Source organism: Phascolarctos cinereus, unplaced genomic scaffold (genome assembly GCF_003287225.1).
Source record: "Phascolarctos cinereus isolate Bilbo 61053 unplaced genomic scaffold, phaCin_HiC Scaffold_3;HRSCAF=262, whole genome shotgun sequence".
NCBI classification, from domain to species: domain Eukaryota; kingdom Metazoa; phylum Chordata; class Mammalia; order Diprotodontia; family Phascolarctidae; genus Phascolarctos; species Phascolarctos cinereus.
In genome coordinates, this window is record NW_027555736.1 from 254,436,828 (window position 1) to 254,458,612 (window position 21,785).

General features: G+C 37.8%; 1 pseudogene and 1 gene segment (V, D, J or C); both read left to right on the plus strand.

Annotated features, from left to right (window-relative positions):
* Positions 1 to 1,674: 1,674 nt before the first annotated feature.
* Positions 1,675 to 13,072, plus strand: LOC110203806 (glycogenin-1 pseudogene; annotated as a pseudogene).
* A 7,853-nt stretch (positions 13,073 to 20,925) lies between these two features.
* Positions 20,926 to 21,563, plus strand: LOC110203805 (immunoglobulin heavy variable 3-23-like). The segment is given in 2 exon segments: positions 20,926 to 21,046; positions 21,132 to 21,563. Coding segments are annotated over 2 exon segments (438 nt in total).
* The last annotated feature ends 222 nt before the right edge of the window (positions 21,564 to 21,785 follow it).

Consider the following 21,785-nt stretch of genomic DNA (forward strand, 5'->3'; position numbering starts at 1 on the left):
TAGGGATGTAGACAATTTGCCCGTATTAACACCATATTATATCTTTCCTTGGAGTTATTGAAAGGGAAATGATATAGAAAGACAGAGAACTTGAAGATAATATAGGGTCAGTGAAGCTTTATTGGGTTTTAGAGGCCAACACATATCTGGTACGAACAGAAATTTAACTGTAAGCCATAATCTGCTCTGACAGGACAATGCAAATGTAAGACCTCTACCGGGGGAAGAAAAATCAGAGAGACAAAGTGACTCAGTTAAGGCTTTACAATATACAAAATTCCCAAATACAAATGCTGGAGAATACTTCAATGGTCCCTGATAAGAACTACTTTTTCCCAGTGGGTGAAGGATTAATGTAAAGTGGACATAAGACAGAAAAATGTCTCAGCTGATGTCATTGTGTGCAGTAGGTGGCAGCAGACTTGGTTGCTCTGAAAGGAAGGTCTCTGCATTCTGAGGCTCAGCTTATACCTGTTTCCAGAAGATGCACACATTTCTCAGAGGATATGGTGTCACTGTCTCAACAAATGCAAAGAGTCCTTCTAAGAAGCAAAACATGGGAATTTTGGAGGATCCAAGAAATTCAGTGTGCTTTATTATGCCCTGCCTATTTTTTGCCTCAATCCAACTCAAACAGGGATATGAGCTTGAATGTGTTGTTAAGTTTTAAACAACCAGTTCTCTAGGGGAAAAATGTAAACATAATATACTTTTAAGTTTAATCTACATTATTAAGATTTTCTCTCTGCCTTTGTTAAGTATAAAGAATTAAAAAAAAGGTTAAGCTCTGATTTTCAGTGTCTGCTAATTTCTGAAATACTAGAGCTCACACTGAAAACTTAACAATCACCTCTCTCATGCCAACTGAGTGCACACTGGATATAAGGGACAATGAATGGATTGGGGGTATATAATCTACAGGAAATCCAGTTCCAAAAAGAATGAGCAAAAATTAACCCTGTAAGTAAGCAGAAGTGCTTTAAGAGTAAACTCGGAAATCCTCCTCCTTCCTTCCTCTGACAAAAACCCCCAAAAGATTCTGAAGTTAGGTTCAATCTTCCCTGAATATCCAGAATTACAAAGACTTGGGGTGCCTTCTTAATTAGAAATGGCACTGAGATAAGCTGGGAAAATATCAGACACATAGAAAACCCTAATGACCATTCCCTTGGAATTGAGAATAGACTGGATTCTCAGTGTCACTAACCTTCCTCAGGGTTTTAGAAACAATCCTGAGAGAAACTTCTCTACAGCTCAGAGAGAGGACTCCTCCCACTGGGAGGCAGTTGCTCTTCCTCACACTAAACAGAGAAAGACATGCAAATTGGGCTCCTCCCTCTGAGGATGAAAATGGGCAAAAACCTGTGTCTGCAGTTCTGGGAGAGGAGCTTTTCATCTGTGTGGCCTTGCTCTATTAAGGACTGACACTGTAGAGTCTGAACAATAGGTTTGGGACTGACTGGAATTTTCATTCTGACTATTTTACAAGGCAGTTTTGTCTTGTGACTAAAGAAACATTTTTTGAGGTGATGTATTTGTTGACTTTTTTCTTAAGTGACTCTTTATTTGCTGGTATCCATTGTGACGTTTAGAGTCTGGGGGTGATATGAGACACCCTGGAGGGTCTCTTAGCCTTTCCTGGAAAGCTTCTGAATTCACCTTAGCAGCTATCGCATGAACTGGGTCTGCCAGTCTGCAGGAAAGGTGCCAGAGTGGGTGGCAGTTATTTGGAATGATGGAAGAATCACATACTATGCAGACTCTGTGAAAGGCCGATTCACCATCTCCAGGGACAACAGCAAAAACATGCTGCACCTGCAAATGAATTCCTTAAAGCTGAGGACACAGCCATGTATTAATGTGCAAGAGACACAGTGAGAAAGAGAAGTAATGGACTAGACATAAACCTCCTCATTCAGACAGGCCATGTGGAAAATGAGTTAGAGAGGGAGCTCAACAACACCCAGCACAAGGAGACCAGTTACAATAACAGATGAAGAATTACACTGCAAAAGTTTTAAGGTCTTTGGTTTCTTCCAAATTCACAGTGAACATCTATCCATTTCTCTATCTATCTATCTATCTATCTATCTATCTATCTATCTATCTATCTATCTATCTAATTTTCTTTGCTTTCTTGAGAATCTTTCCTATTTCTGTTGCTTGCATGTAAAGAGGGAAGATGAGTGCTATTAATAGTTTACATGTGTTGTCCATAGTGACTAATTTCTCTGTACTTGTCAAACATCAGGAATTATTGAATATTTGCTATGTATTCCACAGCATTTTCATACACATGCATGTGGTAAACATACCTACCTTTACATACCTTTAATATATAAGAATATGAGTTTATACAGTTACATATCTATGTTATGTAGATGATCCTCCCCATGTGTATGTATGCAGATCTATATGTGTGTGTGTATATATACGTATATATACATATACACGCCATGTATATTCATACATATCAGAAGATCATGAAGATTTAGTTGAGGGAATCTGAAGCTTTTTTCAGTCAGACCTCACATAATATCAAAATAATATTCCTGTCTTTTTCTTTAATCATGGATTTTAGGTAGTCCAATAATTCTTAAATTATCTCCCCTCAATCTCTTTTCCAGGTCAGTTGCTTTTCTGATTAACTATTTCAAATTTTCTCCTATTTTTTTTTACTCTTTTGAATTTGTTGTATTTTTTCTTCATGTGTCATGGAGTCTCATGCACTTTTGAGAGTCCCTTGAATAGGAAAGAGGCCAAATCAGTCAATATTTAAAGATATTAGTTCAGGCTTTTCCCTATAAGGTCAAATAGAAAAGGTGATGCTTAAATACTTTGGCCACATGATGAGTAGATGGTATTCATTGGAAAAGATTTTGATCTTGGGAAAGACTGAGAGCAAACCAATAAGGGATGATACAGAATGAGGGGAATAGATATTGTCATGTAAACAATAAGCAACAACTTGGAGAGACTTTGAAAGATAGCAGAGAAGGATCTGGTGTGCTATGCCCGTGGAGCATGAAGAGTTAGACATGACTGAATAGCTGAACAATAGTTAAATCTGTGAGAATTTATGAGATGACCAAATAACATATTATGGACAAAGAAAAGAAGAGAGCATAGGGTTGAGTCTTGTGCAATTCGCGTGATGAGAGGACATGATCTGGATGATGATCCAGCAAAGGAGGGAGGAGAAGAGAACTCAGATAAGTCGGATGAGAACCAAGAGTGTGGTGTCCCATAAACCTAGAAAAAAGAAAGTAACAAGGAGAAAAGAGAGGTCATGTCAAAGCAACAAAGAGGTCAAAGAGAATGAGGATTGAGAAAAAAGTGACTTCATCACATGAGACAGGAGTAAAGGAGATAGTTGTTGATGGCATACTAGTGATATGAAATGGAATAGAGAGGAGAAGAGGAAGTTAGGAGCGAATGGCCTCTGTTTTTATTTATTTTGCTGTTGATTTTCTGGGCTAAAGAAACTAATGAAAAAAATATTAGTAATGCACATTAAATTTGAAACTTTTCTATGTGCATAATTTTTGGGGTCAGAAGGATGCTTGTTAAACATTTTCTAGCATATAATTGGTTCCAAATATTTTTAATTTTCAAGTTCTGTCTTCAGAACCTCAAGGTTTCAACATGAATCTGAGGAAGCTAGGTGCACAGTGGATAGAGTGCTTAGCTTGGAGTTAGGAAGACCCGAATTCAAATCTGGACTCAGTCACTTACTACCTGTTAACAGTCATTTAGCTTACTACCCTTGACAAGTCATTTAGCTTTCATTTACCTCAGTTTCCTCATCTGTATAATAGGGATACTAACAGCACCTACATTCCAGGGTTGTTGTGAGGATTAAATGAAATAGTTCTAAATCACTTAGCATAGTGCCTGGTACACAGTAAGTTTTATATAAATTTTAATTATTATTATCATTATTATTATTATTTGTATTTTTCCTCTGGTATGAAGTATCAACTCTGAAATCAAATGACTGAATAGGCATAAAAGTTTTGCACCTGCTGTTAACTCTAAAAATACTAAAGAGCTCACTCAGGTGATCACAACCGCAGTTGCATATATAGATGTTGTTTACATCATTAAAATGTGAGATGAGGTGCTTGGGGGCAGAAATGATTTCATTTTTGTCTCTGTAACTCCCCTACTTAAAAAAATTTCTGGCGTATAAGAGTTACTTAATGAATGTTTGATGATTGCCTTTGTTATTTTTTTTATTTTATCCTGGCACTGGCAAATATGGTTAACTACTTATTATTGTAGATATTTATTATGTCTCAGTAGGGAGAAGTGCTTGTAAAAAAAATGGAGAGAAACTGTCTATTCCCCATATTTTTCCATTCTCTGTGCTCTGTCTCTAACATTGAGCTGCAAAGTTAAAATTTAGAGTCTAGAGAGAAGTCACATCTCCTCTGATCCTTCAAATCAGCATCAAAACATCCAGTTTTCACCTCTACTCCCCAATCCTATAGTTACGGAGAGAAATGGAAGTGATGGTGGCAGTGTTAATTCTTTCAACGGAAGTGTGAAGAGCACTGGATTTTTGAGTCATTCCTGGAAAGGAAACCGTGATTACAAAGCTTCTGTATGGCTTCATACAGAGTAGCTGATATCAGACTAATATAATTTCTATTTTGACAGAATCAATGAACTAGTATAGAGGGAGTGCTGTGGATATTGGTTTTGTGTATATTAACAAAGTATCACATACTATTTTTGTGAGGAAGCTGGAAAGATATGAATTAGATGATAACACTATGGATTCAGAGCTGGTTGGTTGACCTGATTCAAAGAGCAGTTGCCAAGGGTTCAGTGTCAATGTGGCCAGAGATTCTAGTGAAGTGCCCAAAGAGTCTTTGTTTTACCCTGTATATTTAGCATATCCATGAATGACTGATAATACAAAACTGGCAGGAGTAGCTAACATAGTAGATGAGTAAGCATCTAAAACATCCTTAAGTTGATTTTTTCATCCTAACTTAGAGAAATATATTTTACTTATAGGGATCATGTTTCCCTTTCATGTAATTGTTTTTGCTCTCTCCTTCCAGACCGTTTTCTCTTTTTAGATACTTATATTCCCAACCACTTATTCTTTTTTTATTTTGGTGAGATTTACCACCTGGATTTAAGTTTTTCTGTGCTGCCAATTTTGTCTGTTATGCAGGAGATAAATCCAACATTTACCACTCATTTCTTTCTTGCACCATTAGGAAATATTTTGCTGTGACTCTATGCTGTCACTTCCCAAGAGATCTTGAGAATTCATAGAGCCTTCTGCTGCATCATGTATTGATTAATTTTCTTTTGTACTTCAATATTTATTCATTGTTTGAAATAGTTTAGGTGTCCTAGTGGCTATCTTTTCTTATGTTATTAATATATTCCTTACTGGGTTTATTTGTGAGTTTTCTTCTTATTGAGATCTTTGATAATTTCAATCTTCTTTTCATTATCTTTGTCTGTCTGTCTGTGTATCTATCTATCTATCTATCTATCTATCTATCTATCTATCTATCTATCTATCTATCTATCTATCTATCACCTTCTAACTCCTTCTGCTTTGATGGTAAATTCCCTTATATCTAGATATCAGAGCTCTGCTTCTTCCTGTACTAGAGCATTCACATTTCAGTGGCCTCAGGCTTTGCCCATGTGACTTCTGAAGGGAGAAAATGAATGGCATCAACTGGATGTCAGGACCTTTTGCTTTAGACCTGATGGAGTCCTATACATTTGGCTTCCTATTCAAGTTCCCTCTGTTCCTTAGTTTTCTAGTAGCACAGCATGCTGCCATATTATTCGAAAGAGAGAAAAAAATTAATTTTCGGTATCTCCACCACTGCTGCACAGTTTGGAGTGGGAAGAAATTAGTTCTGTTGTAAGCCTATGGGTCAGGTTGTGCCACTCCTCCAAGGATTTAGGAGCTGGTATGAGGGGAATTCTGGGGAGCATGTTAAGGATTAGGAATTATAAACCTTTTCTGCTGTTAGTTCATCAATTTGCTGCCTTGTTAGAGTGCTTAGCATTTTATGATGTGGATAGCTGAAATTGCTTTTACTTCTCATGCATTATTGTTATATTGAAAACATTTGAGAAGTTGTGAGGACTGGAGAAGATAGAGATTCCTTCATCTTGTTGGTCACATGACTAAGAATGTCTGATCAGATTTTGATGCAAATTTCTTTATATTCTTGTTGAGGAAATGTAAGGACTTTTTCCCTGATATCAGGAATAAATTTGTGATTTCCAATGTAGCATCCCTGTCTTAGCCTACTCCTCCTAGTCACTTTTATAAGTGAGATATTCATGAGGTACCCCAAGTAGTTTGTACATCCACACTCATGGGCCCAAACCAATTGACACAATTAGTTCAAAGTAAAGACAAAAGGTATAGTATGAACTTTCTAACTATAAACATGAGGCACACTTTCCCACAAACACACACAGGGTGAAGAATGGGTGCATGCATAGAACATGCTAGTTGAAAGATACATGTGAAGAATACACATGGTGAAGCCAGCTCAAGTCTCCTCCACTTTAAGACCTTGACTTCCTTCTTCTTATTTTGAAACTTCCACATTTCTCTTTGTGGAACAGTATCTTTGCTGGACTGGTCTTACAATTGTATATCCTGGCCAACTTTTTTCCTTAGCTCAACTTTGGCAGCAGAGCTGACTCTCCCTTTGTTTACAGCTGGCTAGATTGCTTTTTTATATCAATCCAAGGGATATGGCTAATCTAGACCTTGCCCATGTAGCATCAGTTGCCTTCATCATATGACCAAGGACTGTACTCTCAGGCTGATTAAAATTGTTCATGTCAACTAAGGGAGTAAAAATAAAATAAACATTTCTTTAAATTTCCTTACAAACAGTGAATGGGACACTCTCAAGTTTTGCAACCTTTGCTATCTGTGAATAGGACACATAGGGTGATCTGAAATGGGAAAAGTCTAAAATCTGAGACCCTTATACTAGCATGTGTGAAACAGTGATTTATGGACTCAGCACTTGAAGAGGACTATTCTGAACTTTTCTCTACTATAGCCATTGAACTCCATTCACAACTTAGAGTTGTATTATAAATTATACTTAATTTAGTAAGCAATGGAATAAGAAGGAATCACCTCAAATGTAATCAAAATAGCAGGTGAGAAAAAACAAAAAGACATGGCTGAGAACCCTCCTGCTTTGTGACAGAGATTCCATGCTATAATGGTGACCAAGAGAGGAATTAGTGGCTTTTTTCCCCCAGGGAATTGAATCCTTCAAAATAATGATGATCTCTAAAAGTTCTCTGGATCTAGCTCTCTAAAAGCATAAGGACTCTGAAATTACAAATCCCTCTTCTGGAAAAAAAAAGGGAAAGCAGAAGTGAGAATGAAAAAATGTGGCTGAGTATACAATTAAATTTAATGTAGGCGGCAGTGGAACTCCATATTCTGGGTAATGAGAATGGTACTTGAAATAGGAAGATCATCTCCTAACATATGAACCATACTGGCTCCCTAAATCAGATTAGGTCAATGTCACAGAGAATAAAAGTTTCTGTCTCTTATTAAGCAGGATATGTCCTCCTGCTGCCAAGGTGTTTCTTGGAGGAGACTTGCAATTTTCTTAATGAACACTGTTACTTTAGATGAGTGAAATAAAAATATAAGCTGCCTCTAGCAAAGTAATGGGGAATATAACTGGGATTGTGGATGAATAATTTAAATGAAATGTAATTTTAGGTAAAGAAAAAAAAGAAGACTCAGAAAACAGCATAGGTGCCAAGAATCCAGAGAAGAGACCCTGAGAAAAAAGTGATTCATAGAACGGATTCAATCTGTTGAGCACTGGAAATGTAAGATGGTTGAGAAGCTTTGACAATCAGAAATGAGACCAAGATTGAGAAATTTATTAGGAACACAAAAAGGCCCACTAGTACTACTACTAGTCTTAGACCCAACTGTTTAGAGTTATTGAGGTGAAGTGGTGTGATTGATACTGAGTCAAAACCATCCACTCTGGGAGCCTCAGAGTCACCAACATTCCCAGTGCTTTGGAAGCAGCTCTAAGAGAACTTTCTCTCTGAAGTTCAGGAAAGAGACTTCTCCCTGGGAGGAAGAAGATGTTCTTTTTCTCTTTGAATAGAGCAAGACATGCAAATTGGGTTCAACCCTACTGGGATGAAAAGCAGCCGCAAACCTGTACCTGTATCTCTGGGAGACAAGACCAAGCTCTGTGTGTCCTTCCACACAGAGGACTAACCTAGAAACTCACCATGAAATTTAAGCTGAACTGGAATTTCCTCTTGATTGTTTTCCAAGGTATTTTTATGGAGAGGGAGGGACAATGTGAAGTGGTGACTTAATGTGATTATTGACTTTAATACAATGTCTCTGTATTGCAGGTGTCCAGGTGGAGTCTGGAAGTGATGTGAGACAGCCTGGGGGTTCTATGCATCTCTCCTGCAACGTTTCTGGATTTACCTTCAGTAGCTACTGGATGAACTCGGTCTGCCAGGCTCCAGGGAAGGGGTTGCAAGAATTAGCACTGGTGGAAGTAGGACATGCTATGTAGACCCTGTGAAACGTTGATTCACCATCCCAGAGATGATGGCAACAGCATGTTATATCTACAGATGAATTCAGTTAATACTGAGGATACTGCTGTGTATTACTGTGCAACAGACACAGTGAGGAAAGGAATGTGAGACTATACAGAAACTTCCCCTGAGGTGCCATTGAGTCCAGAAAGGGGTTGAGCTCATGATGCACATAATACAAGATGCCTAGATCCAGCAACAGGTGTAGAGAGAATCTGAATCATTTCTATTTATGGCCTGTGTTGTTTTTTCTTCTATTCCAGCAGAAAGCAAGTTTTCCAGTAGCTAGCCATGAATCTTAATGCCTGACTCTGACTCCCATTGCTACCCCATATTTAATTGGTAGTTATGTCTTGTAAATTGTACTTTCATCACATATCTAGAATACTCTTCCTTCTCTCCTCAAAGTACCCCAACCACGGAGGTAGGCCCTTATCAGCTCAAACTGGACTATTATGCTAGTCTGCTGGTTGTTCTCCCAGCCTCAGTACTCTCTTCACTCTAGTCCATACTAAATTTAACTATCAAAATTATCTTCCTAACGCACAGATATCATGATTTCCCCCAAATTCCAGTGACTCTGTATTACCTCTGAGAGAAAATATAAAATGCTAATTGGCTTTTACAACCTTTCATAACACAGCCCCTTCCTCTCTTTCCTGTCTTATTCTACCTTGCTTCCTTCCTTGTGCTTGGCAATTCAGTGATGCTGACCTCCTCACTGTTCCTTTCACAAGAGATTTCATTTCTGAACTCCATGTGTTCTCACTGGTTGGAATTCTTCTCCTAGGGGCAGCTAGGTGGTGTAGTGGATACAGCACCAGACTTAGAGTCAGAAGGACCTGAGTTCAAGTCTGGTCTGGGATACTTGACATTTATTAGCTGTGTGACCCTGGGCAAGTCACTTCACTCTGACTTCTCCCCCCCCTCTTCCTATCCCCTCCCCAAAAAAGAAAAAAGGAATTCTTCTCTTCCTCATCCCTGCCTTTTCTCCCTTTTGGCTTTTTTCCAATCTCACCTGAAATTCTGCCCCCCTCTTCCTTCTCCAATCCTCATTCCAGTGTCTTTGTGCTGGATATATCCTGTATACATACACACACACACACACACACACACACATGCACACAAATACACACACATATATACTATATAAATTTTGAGCATAATTATTTTCATGTTGTCTCCCTGAATGAGACTAACCTCCTTAAAAACAGGGACTGTTTTTCGCTTTTGTATCCCCAGCTCTTGGCACCCTTCCTGGCACATGGTAAGTGCTTAATAAAAGCTTGTTGCTGATTTGACCTTCTTTCTTCATGAACGAGACTCTCCAACATTGCTGAGATGTGTTCTATCCATGATTTCCATGTTAGGTAGGTAATAAGTAATTTCCCTAACATTTTAACACATTAAGAAAAAAAATACTCATTACTATTAAATATTGTTGAAAGTTAAATTTAAGAAAAAGGCAAACTAAGGCACATTTCTCTAAGCAAGATAACATTGTATTATCAAGAATAATAATCTGAGAATAAGATGGTTCAACGGCTGCCTCATTCTCCAGTCAAAGATGCCAAGGAAAAGGACAGCTTCCCTTTTAAAGGTTTTTGGCAACTACAGAAGAAAAAACATAACAGGATAGGTGACATCATGTGCTTAAGGGCAACATAATTGGTTATATAGCTGAAGTTTGGATAACACCATATTGGATGGAAATTGGAGGGCTAGCAACAACCCTCCTTCTCTCCTTTTCGTGACTAAGAAGGGGTTATAGATTGAGTCCAGTTGTAAGGCCCAAGAAAATGGCCCAGAGTTACTTGGACAGCAAACCAGACATCAGTGAAGGATTGAAGGTGTTGTAAATATATTAGGGCCAACTCCCCTGTGGCAGACCATATATTCCCAGGTTACCAGAATTCCTTGAGGCAGGAATAGAAGAGTAGTTAGCAAGAGAACTGGATTTCTAAACTTAACCCATCACAGGTCAGCGGAATTCTGAACTAAGTTTAGAGACAGAGACTAAGAAGTCAGTTACTGGACAAAAGCAATAAGTTGTAGATAGGATCAATAAGAAAATGATAGAGGAGCTGATGAGATAGGATCTGAACTCCTAAAAGATAAAAAATTATGTCTTTGGGATCTGGATTCCAAAAAGGAAAATTCCTGGACTTTCCCACATGTTTAAATCTCTAGTTCTTCTGAGGCTTTAATCTTACCAACTGGCCTTTCATTATCTTCTATGCCCAATCTCCCAATTCTCTGTTACCCTTAACCTAGCCTAGCCCTCCATTGCCTTACCTCCCTATGGCACTTCCCACTACCTCCAGCCACTTCCCACCTTTAATCCTATTTGGACCCCCCTCCTCCAGGTACCCCAGACTATTTGGGCACTCCTAGATCCCTTCCACAGTCTTTCTATATATAAGATCCATCTGTCCTACTTAAGGGACTCAGATTCTTAACACCTGGCCCATTTATATTAGCAATACACATGCTTAGATTGCTTAAGAGTCTGTCCAATCTGGCAGATTCTTTAAATCTCACTCACCCCAATGTTCTAATATACCATGACATTGGCTGAAATTGAATTCATTTGAACAGGACCCTGGTGTTCTGATTTTGGGGTCCCAGCTCTCCACCTCTAAACCTCAGCAGATCCATTTTAATTTTCATTTTCTCAGTATTATACGCATACAGAAATCTCACATACATTATGTGCAACATATAAAAAGTTTGAGAGCTACAGTTTCTCAGTAATTAATCATTTTATTAATAATGCTAGCATGTTATTAATAAAAAGATGGCCATTTGGCCATCTCGCTTTGAAAAAAAACCCATCATGGAACCCATTCAATGCCCATCTAAAAATGTGTATTTCTGAGAGTTTGAATCAACTCTGATTGGTCAACAATGAAAGAATGAATATTATACTAAGACAGGGACCTATTCTACTGAAGATGTGGGGATGTGATTCTAATCACTTGGTTTTGGTCAAAGAGAATTATTTGGATTCATATCCTCGTGTGATAAAAGGGAGAACCCACATTTTCCCAGACTTGTCTGACTAAAACACAATGGGTTTCAATCCATCAATTCACCTAACTTTACTTTCGAACAGATCTGAGTTCTCCCTCTCAGTATTAGCCCTTCAAAGGCTGCCTGAATAACCCACAGGAAGTGACTTGTCAGTGAGGAAGTAGAAGGGCAAAATCTTGGCCCTATTTAAAGAAATAGTAATTAAATGTAAGTGAGAAATAATTATTTCTCTCAAATGCATAATCATGACTGTACACAGAGACTAAAGAGTGTCCCATTCATCACTTGTAAGGAAATGTCAATAAATGTTTCTATTTTTCTCCTTTGACTGATGTAAGAAATTTAATCAATCATTGTGAGGAGATTTTTGGACCTTCAATCGTGAATGTATCCGACATTACATAAGGAACTTCTAGTGATTGACTGACCAATATAGGCAAAAAAGTATGAAGGCAAATGGGTAAATGTTGATAGAATAACTTATTAAAATATATTTAAATTCTTTTTTGAAAGTAAGGAAGATCTAGATGTTCCTCTCAGGTGCCCCTTCATCGAGGTGCTTTGGGTTCCTGCACTCACCAGTGAGCAGTGACTGCCTCCCCAGCTCCATAACAGGAAAGTTTACAAAAGATTTTCAATGTAATCATCATGATCAACACCTTGGACAGCGAATATCCAGCTCATTCAACCTCAAGGAAAAGACAGAAACTCTACTTCTGGTCACTAAACAGTATTCATAATGTGTGTTTATGGAGGCAGATACTCTGTTACTGGCAAATGTTGATGAGTATTTTGAGAAAGAGAGAGAGAAGCTATTGGCAGCACCATAGTCACAGATTGGTCTGACTGTTTCAATTCTGGAGTCTTTGTTGATCTTCCACTGAAATATACTATCAGCTGTCACATATAGCTTCTGAAAAGGGAAGCTTTGGTGGTGGGGGTCAGGGTTTGATGAACATCTTCTTTAGCTGTTGGGCAAGAAGAAATATCAGAAAACACCTGGCATTTATTTATAACCTAAGCAGCATTATTATATACTTCTACCATCCAGCAATGAAGGTCCTTGGGGCAAAGGCAGAATTCATGCATCTCCTGAGATGAATCAAATTATGGAATTATACCCTAACCCCCAAATGAAAAGTTGCAGGAATGACGTTCATGACCCCATTATGACTCACAATTCCTCACTATTTGTTGGGATATCTTCAACACCAACATTTTACCTTTCTCTAGCAGTTTGGTGTTGGCAATGATACCTTCACAGAGAAAGCCCAGATGCAATCTCACATATGTCCATTGGGAACCTCAACCCTACCTCACAACCATTTTTATCCTTGGGTGACACAAGGAGTGGTGGGAGCAAGGCCAGGCTGATTCCATGGGAGCAAATTCCTTCAACAATATCAAGGAGAAACTGGACATTTAACTCCACTAAGAACACCACAATTTTCTCTGTGCAAACATTGGTAACACAGGACTGGTTCTAGATAATTTAGCATCTAAAAAGTGTTTATATGGTTCATTGGCTAGTGGCTTTGACTAAAGCTTCTCATTTGTAGGTTTATAGTACTAAAGTTGAAAATCGGACAGAAGTCAAGAAGTAAAAAGCTCATTTTCTGGTCAATTAATTGCTGAGTGACTCCTCACATGATCATTCAGAGAAAATTTAAGAAATTTTTTATTTAATGTGAATCACAAATAAATTTGATGAGTGGGAATGAAGTTATTAAACTATGGACCTCGGCTCCTGAAACCTGAAGAACAGGGCTTTGCTCAATTCTCTTCATAAAAATAAATGGGAAATGCACTAATATTTGCCTTCCTAATTTTCTGTAGTAGATAGATATTTTAGGATTGACAGACACTGCCCTAGTGTTCCCAATTCTTCTTTTATTGAATAGCAAAGTAATACTGTCAAATTGAGTCACAACTGTAATAATTGTTACCAGAAATGATGGTACCCTTTTAATCTCTCTTATAAAAAAAGATTTTTTTAAAAACCAGTTTTCTGTATGTACTATGGTAGCATGCAGTTGTATGCATTTTGGGGATGAGTGAGTTTTCTGAATGTTTCCTTACGGTAGCACTATGCATAACAATGAACACTGAGTAGTGAAAATAAAAAGTTAGACAGCAAATATGTTTTTAAAATTCTTGGGACATGTATGCATGGTTTGTGGAATTGTGAACTGATCTGATCATTTTGGAGAGCAATCTTGAATTATGCTCAATGAGTTATTCAACTGCCTATACCCTTTGACCCAGCAATACCACTACTAGGCCTCTTACAATGATGATTAGGGAAAAAGGAAAATAACCTAGATGTTCTAAAATGTTTATAGCAGCTATTTTTGTGGTGGCAAAGAACTGGTAATTGTGGGAATGTCAGTCATTTGGGGAAATGGCTGAACCAGTCATGCTGTGTGATTGTGATGGAATACTATTGTACTATAAGAAATATTGAGCAGGATACTCTTAGAAATGCACAGAAAGAATTACATGAACTGATCGGTTGAACAGAGCAGACATGCATCATACAGTAGCAAATGATTTTAGTAAACCTGTATTTGATAAATGTGAATTTTTAAGGTTTTGGGATAGGAATTTCTTATTGGTCAAAATTGTTGGGAAAGGTGAAGAACAGTCTGAGAGAAACTGGGCAAATTTAATAAGACCAATATCATACCATTTACCAAGATTGGATGGTTGTTGTTCTTCCTTTTGAAAGAGGACCAAAATGATGTCACTATGTTAGAGTCAAGTTACAGTGCATCTGACTGTGGTTGATCAGACCAATACAAGCTCAGAATACTCTACCACGAGTTGGGCATAAAGTTTCCACATGAGAGCATTGGGGTTGGATTTTCTAAATTTGCACATCTTGCATTTTTTTGAGCTTCTTCAATTTAGTTTTCATCCTTGGACACAGCACCTTCTCTGATGAGAACATGCCACTGTCCTGTGCCAGTGTCACATAATCAATTCCAAAATTTTAATTTTTTTATTATTTTCAGGCAGTTTGGATAAAGTGAGTTACCCTGGGTCACACAGCTAGTAAATGTCATGTTTGGTCTGAGGCCTGATTTGAACTCAGGTCCTCCTGACTCCAGGGCCAGTGCTCTATCCCTTGTGCTACCTAGCTGCCCCATTTCCAAAATTCTTTAGAGAGATGTTCATCCTTTTTTCTGACCCCGATGTGAGCACTTGCCCTGTGTGAGTTCCCCATATGACAGTCTTTTTGGCAAGCATACGTTTGGTGTTTGAACAATGTGGCCAGTCCATTGAAGCTGTGCTCTCTGCAGTAGAGTTTGAATGCCTCACAGCTTACCTCAAAAAGTACCTGAGTGTGTGGTATCTTATCTTACCAGGTGATCTTCAGAATCTTCCTAAGATTTCAAATGGAAGCAATTCATTTATCTGACATGGTGCTGGTATATTGTCTAGGTTTCACAGGCATACGACAATGAGGTCAGCACAATAGCTCTGTAGACCTTCTGCTTGGTAGTAAGTCTAATATCTTCAAAGGCTCCCAAATACTGAAGTAGCTCTGGCAATGCATACATCAACCTCATTATCAATATGTACATCCCTGGAAAGCATACTGCCAAGGGAAGTGAACTTATCCACCTCATGCAAAACTCCATTTGCTGTGACCAATGGTTCCATGTATGGATGGCATGGGGGTGATTGCTGGAACATTTGTGTTTTGTTGGTTTTGTTAGACCAAAATGAGTAAGCATACTATCATGAAACTGACATACTGATGGTGATCTCTTGGGATCTATATTTTGACATAAGTTCAAAATTTATGTGTGACCTAGACAGATAGGTTGATATTATATCAAAATTAGAAGAATATGGCCCATTTTACCTATCAGATTTATGGGGTGGAGGGCAACAGATGAACAAACAAGAAGTAGAGAGTATTATGTGGTGTCAAATGAATACCACTTATATTAAATTAAAAAGTTTTGTACAAATAAAACCAATGTGGCCAAGATCAGAAGGAAAACAAAATTGGGGGGAAATTTTTAAAGATGCTTTCTCAGATAAATGTTTCATATATACTATGTAAAACCTTTGTCCAATTTATAAGAATGTGAATCATCTCCCAATAGGTAAATTGTTAAAGGATATGAACAGGTAGTTTTTCAACGAAGAAATCAAAACTATAGTCATATGGAAAATTCTTTAAATCACCACTGGTTAGAGAAATGCAAATTAGAGCAGCTTTAAGAAATCACCTTAGACCTATCAGATTGGATAAAATGATAGAAAGGGAAAGTAACAAATTTTGGAGGGGATGTTGAAAAATTGGAACACATTCACTGTTGGTGGAACTGTGAGCTGATTCAACCACTTTGTAGAGCAACCTGGAATTATGCCCGAAGAGTTACAAAAGTGTTTATAACCTTTGTCCCAGGAATACTACTATTAGATCTGTTTCCCAAGCTGATTTAAGGTAAAAAGGAAAAGAATCTATGTGTTCTAAAAAAATTATAGCAGCTCTCATGGAAATGGAAATTGAGTGGATGCTCATCAGTTGGGGGAATGGCCAAACAAGCTGTGATATATGATTATAATAGAATACTACTGTGCCATAAAAAATGATACGCTGATAGATTTTAGATAAAACATAGAAAGGCTAACATAATGAAGAAAAAATGAAGAGTGAAATAAGCAGAACCAGAAGAATATTGTACACAGCCACAGCAAAATATTCTAACAACAACTTTGAATGACTAAGCCATTAGGAGTTTATACATATTCAAATGAACTACAAAGAACCTATGAAGGAATATGCTATCCCTACCCACAGAAAGAACTGATAAATAGAAGAGTGTTTAGTATGGTTTTACATCCATATACATAAATACGTGTACATATATACACACACATATATAAATAGACACACAGACATATTTGTGTGTAATGGTAGCCATCTATAAGGTGAGATGGGAAGGGAGGGAGAAAAAAGTGCACAGCAGAGAAAAAAAATAAAATTTATGAGGAAATACAGAAAATCGGGGTAGCTATGAAAATGATATGTAGTATTACATAGGTTTTTTTTTAAGTAACCAGTGATATGGAAATTCATTATTTTATACTGAATCCTCTTTTTCATTGTGCTGTGTACATAAAGCTCTTTTTTGTTTTTGTTTTTTTTTTTGTATTTAAGTTTAAAATGAATAAAAATTTAAAAAAATTAAAAAATAAATTGCAAACGCGTGCAAAAAAGAAAACGTTGAAGAACAGCAGATAGGATTTTGAGTATTCTCTAATTATAGAAGAAGTAGGAGGGATACTGAATGAAATGCGTCTTAACATGATTTACATTTCTCGAGAAAGTTTAACTGTACCACTTTAAGACAGCGGGATGCTTAAGAATCGTTGTACACTGAAAAGCATAACAATAAATCTTTGTCACCTTGACTTAAAGAATGCTTGAGTCTGGGAATTCATTCCAGATGACCCATCTAGTACTCCAGTCTTTGAGGGGTCACAGTCTCTCATACCTCAGCATTTATGGCACCCAGTGTGGGCCTTGTCTGAAGTCTCAGTCCTTCTCCGAGTTGATGTAAGCCTCCCCCCTCCTCTCAACCTATAGTTGGGTTGCCCTTGAAGCACCTAGGAAGGCTTGCTGGGGATGGGTCGAGTTTGCAACAGGCTTTAGCAGATTTCCCTCTTGAGAAGGGATGCCTTGTTGGGAACCTTTGTGGGTTCTTTTGTCCCTCACCAGGACGCTGGTGGAGGCAAGTAGACTACAGGAGGAGCCAGTGCTTTTTTTTTTTTTTTTTGCTCATAGGCAAAGAGGATGGGCCAATCTTCCTCTTCATCTCCTGATTTGCCCTTAGGTTATCTTTTATGGAACTGGAGAAAGCTCAGTCTCCAGTACCTCAAGGAAAGTTTTTCCTGGACTCCATAAGATCTGGAGAACAACGAAAAAATATTGTCTAATTTGCGTAGGGGACTTCTGACCAGTGTCTCTGAGCTTTTGGATTCTCCCTGTCATTATTATGTATCTGTTCTGTGTTTGTGTCTGTGTGTAATTTTACACCCTATGCAGTCAGGTAGCAAGAACAACATTCCAAGGGCTGCAGCTTGACTCTGGAATGCCCCTTTCTTTCTCTCCCCCTTTTCCTCCCTGGTAACAGCAGCGCAGAGGAGCAGGTGGATGGCAGAGAGAAGAATACTTTATTATTTAGATTAAATAATTGGTAAAAGGCAAGTTGAGAAGGATTCTCGAAGTGCCAGGTCATAATTAGAAAGAAGTTAGATACCTGCAGTTTGAAAGGAACTTTAAATCAAAGTGCATCAGAAGGATAAGTAGGTAGAAGGAAGGGAAGAAAATATAAGCATGTAGGAATGAGAGAAGTATGGGAAAGAAAAGCATAAGTATTTGTATGAACAGTGTGAACAGAGGGTTTGAGAGTAAAAGGTTTTGAAACTTTTGGAGAATTGTTAGGGAAAAAATTCTTTCTCCCTCTCTTTACATTCCAACTTTGGCCAACCTGTTGAATGTAGAAGAGAGAAAGATAAGGAGGAAAGAAGGGTGAATCTTTTCCCCTCAGATCAAAGAGAGGCAGATTGAGTAGCACTTAATCTTTTCTGCCTCACATAAAAGAGACAAGTTTTTGTGTACAGGAACACAACCAAAAGGTAATTTAATTCATTCTGGTAATATTTGAAATGAAATGTGATGCTCTTAATTGAATGCTTAAGTCAGAATTTATTATACTGTTTGGGACTAAGGTAAACTGGGGTCCAAGTACAAGCACCTAAACATAAGCACCCAAGCACTGCATCAGTGAGGATTGGAAAGGAAAGAGATTTCTCCATTTTGTTTGTCACATAACTAAGAATATATGATCAGATTTTGGTACAAATTTCTTTATATTATTATTGAAGAAAATCCAAAAAAATTTTCCTCAGAGGGTGTGATTTCTAATGTAGCATTCCCCTCTTGGTCTACTCCTCTACATCATATTTATAAGTTGGAAGATCAAGAGGTCAATGACCCCAGGTATTTGTGAGTCCACACTCAAGGACTGAAACCACTTGGCCAACTAGTTGAAAGAAAAAGAAACAAGTATAGCATGAACCTTTCCACTATAAATATGAGGCACACTGTTCCACAAATATACACAGAGTCAATGGGAAGAGTGGGCCCATGCATAGTATGCTAGTTAAAAGATACATATAAGAAACAAAGGTGGCCAAGCCAGTGCAAGTCTCTGCCACTTCAAGACCCTGACTTCCTTTCTCTTATTGTGAAATTTGATAGTGCTCTTTAAAAATATTTTCAAATTTATGTTATTTTTAATTTATGCAATAAAAGAAACATTTCCATAATATATGAAAAAATGACTGGCTATGAAACTGAAAATCTATTATGCACACCATGCTATTCTCTTTAAGTAAGTTTAAATGAAATTTTAAAAAGTTATCATATAAATATTTTTTCTTTCCCCCAGCTCTAGAGATGGGTATTAGAAACAAATATGTATATTTGTAAAATTATTTATAACCTATTTTTCAGTTCTTTCTCTTTATGCAGATAGTGTCTTCTTTTACATGCCTTTTGTAGTTTAATCTGGGTATTTGTAATTCTTAAAATGCTACTTTTTCTGAGAACAGTATCTTTCCTGGCCAGTTTTCACTGTTGAATTTCCTGGGGCTACTTTTCTCCTTAGCTCAATTTCTGACAGCTGAGCTGATTCTTACTGTATTTAAATTAGGGCTTGCTAGATTGTTTGTTTTTTTATATCAAGTCAAGGGGCTTGGCTAATCTAGACTTTGCTTCCATGGCATCAGTTGCCTTCATCATATAAGCAAGCACCCTAAATACTCTGAGGTTGATCATAAGTGTTCATGTTAACTAAGGGAGTTAAAAATATTAAGCTTTATTTAAATTTGCTTTACAAAGAGTGAATGAGACACTCCCCAGTTTTGCAACCTTTACTATTTGTGAATAGGACACATAGGGTGATCTTTTTATGTCAGAAATGGAAAAAGTTTAAAAATCTAAGACCCTTATACTAGCACATCTGAAATGCTGACTTACGGACTCAAGTTGAACAGTACTGATCTATGCTTTTCTCTTCTATAATCATTGAACTCTGTTCACAGGTCTGTTTTATTATAAATTACCCTTAATTTGTTAAATAACAGAGTAAGAAGGAGCCACCTAAAATGTAATAACAGTAACAGGGGAAAGAAACCAAATAAACATGGCTCAGACTCCATGCTTTATGATGAAGACTCCATAGATATAATGGTGATTAAGAGAGGGATTGTTGGCTTTTTATTGTTTTTCCCCCCCCCACTGAGTTGAGTACTTGAGAAAAAAAAAGATGATCTTGGAAATTTTCTAGATATAGAACTCTAAAAGTATAAGGGCCCTGAAATTATAAATATTCCTTCTTTAAAAAAAAAGAATGTGGAAGTGAGAATGGAAACATGTTTCTGTGTATACAGTTAAACATTCAGCAGGTGGCAGCAGAGCTATATCTTCTGGGTGATGAGAATGGTACTTGAACTTTGAGGATCATCTCACAGAAATCTTAGCCATACTTGCTCCATAAATCAGAATATTAGGTCAATGTCACAGAGGATAAGAGTTTCTCTCTCCCATTAAATAGGCTATGACTCTCTGAGGAACAAGGTGTTTGTTGGAGGAGACTTGCAAATCTCTTATTGTGAATTGTGACTTTCATAACTAAATTTCTTCACCTAAAATATTTGAAAAAAGGTATATGAGCTATTCGTATGAAGGCAATGAGTGAGTATAATTGAAACTATGGGTAAATAATTTAGGTGAAACATTATGCTAGGAAAAAGGGGATGAAAAGTTGAGTTAGGAAGCAGTAGAGTGCCAAGGACCAGCAAAAGAGACCCTGAGAATAAACTGATTCACAAAAGAGATTCAGTATGTTGGTCATTGGAAATGGAAGATGTTTGAGGAGGTTTGACATTCAGAAATGGGCCTAAGATCAATTAGAAATTATTTGGAGGCAGAAAAGCCTACTGCACGCCATCCAACTGTTTAGAGTTACCTAAGTAATGTGGGGTCATCGAAATTGAGTCAGAACCATCAGTTCTGAGAGTCTCAGTGTCAACAACATTCCCCAGTACTTTGGAACTAGTTCTAAGAGAACTATCTGAAGTTCAGGAAAGGAACTTCTCCCTGGGAGGAAGAAGGTGTTCTTCTTTTTGAATAGAGCAAGACATGCAAATTGGGTCCCACCCTACTGGGATGAAAAGCAGCCCCAAACCTGTACCTGTACCTCCTGTGGGAGACAAAGTCAAGTGCTCTGTGCCCTTCCCTGCAGAGGACTAACGTGGAAACTCACCATGAAATTTAGGCTGAACTGGATTTTCCTTCTGACCATTTTCCAAGGTAGTTTTATGGAGAGGAAGGGACAATGTGAAGTGGTAACTTCATGTGAGAGTATTGACTTTAATGTAATGTCTCTGTATTGCAGGTGTCCAGTGTGATGTGGAGCTGGTGGAGTCTGGGGGAGATGTGATACAGCCTGGGGGATCTCTGAGTCTCTCCTGCAAAGCTTCTGGATTTACTTTCAGCAATTACTACATGCGCTGGGTCCGCCAGGCTTCAGGGAAGGGACTGGAATGGGTTGCAAGCATTAGTGGTAGTAGTGGTAGTACATACTATGCAGACTCTGTGAAAGGCCGATTCACCATCTCCAGAGATAATGGCAACAGCATGTTATATCTACAAATGACTTCCCTTGAGACTGAGGACACAGCTGTGTATTACTGTGCAAGAGACACAGTGAGGAAAAGGAATGTGAGACCTGATAAAAAACTTCCCCTGCCAGGAGGTGAAGTGTCAGTGAGGCAAGAAGTGGACTGAGGTCATGATGCACAAAGTAAAAGATGCCTATATCCAGGAACAGGTGTAGAGTGAAGTTCTATTTATGGCTTGTGGTGTTTTTTCTTCTCTCCCAGGAGAAAGCAACTTTTGCAGTACCTAGCTATCATTCTTAATGCCTCACTTTCAGTCCCACCTCAACTCCATAATTAATTAGTAGTTATGTATTATCCATTCTACTTGTATCATAATTCTACTGTACTCTACCTTCTCTCCTCAAGGTGCTAAAACCACCCTGAGATAG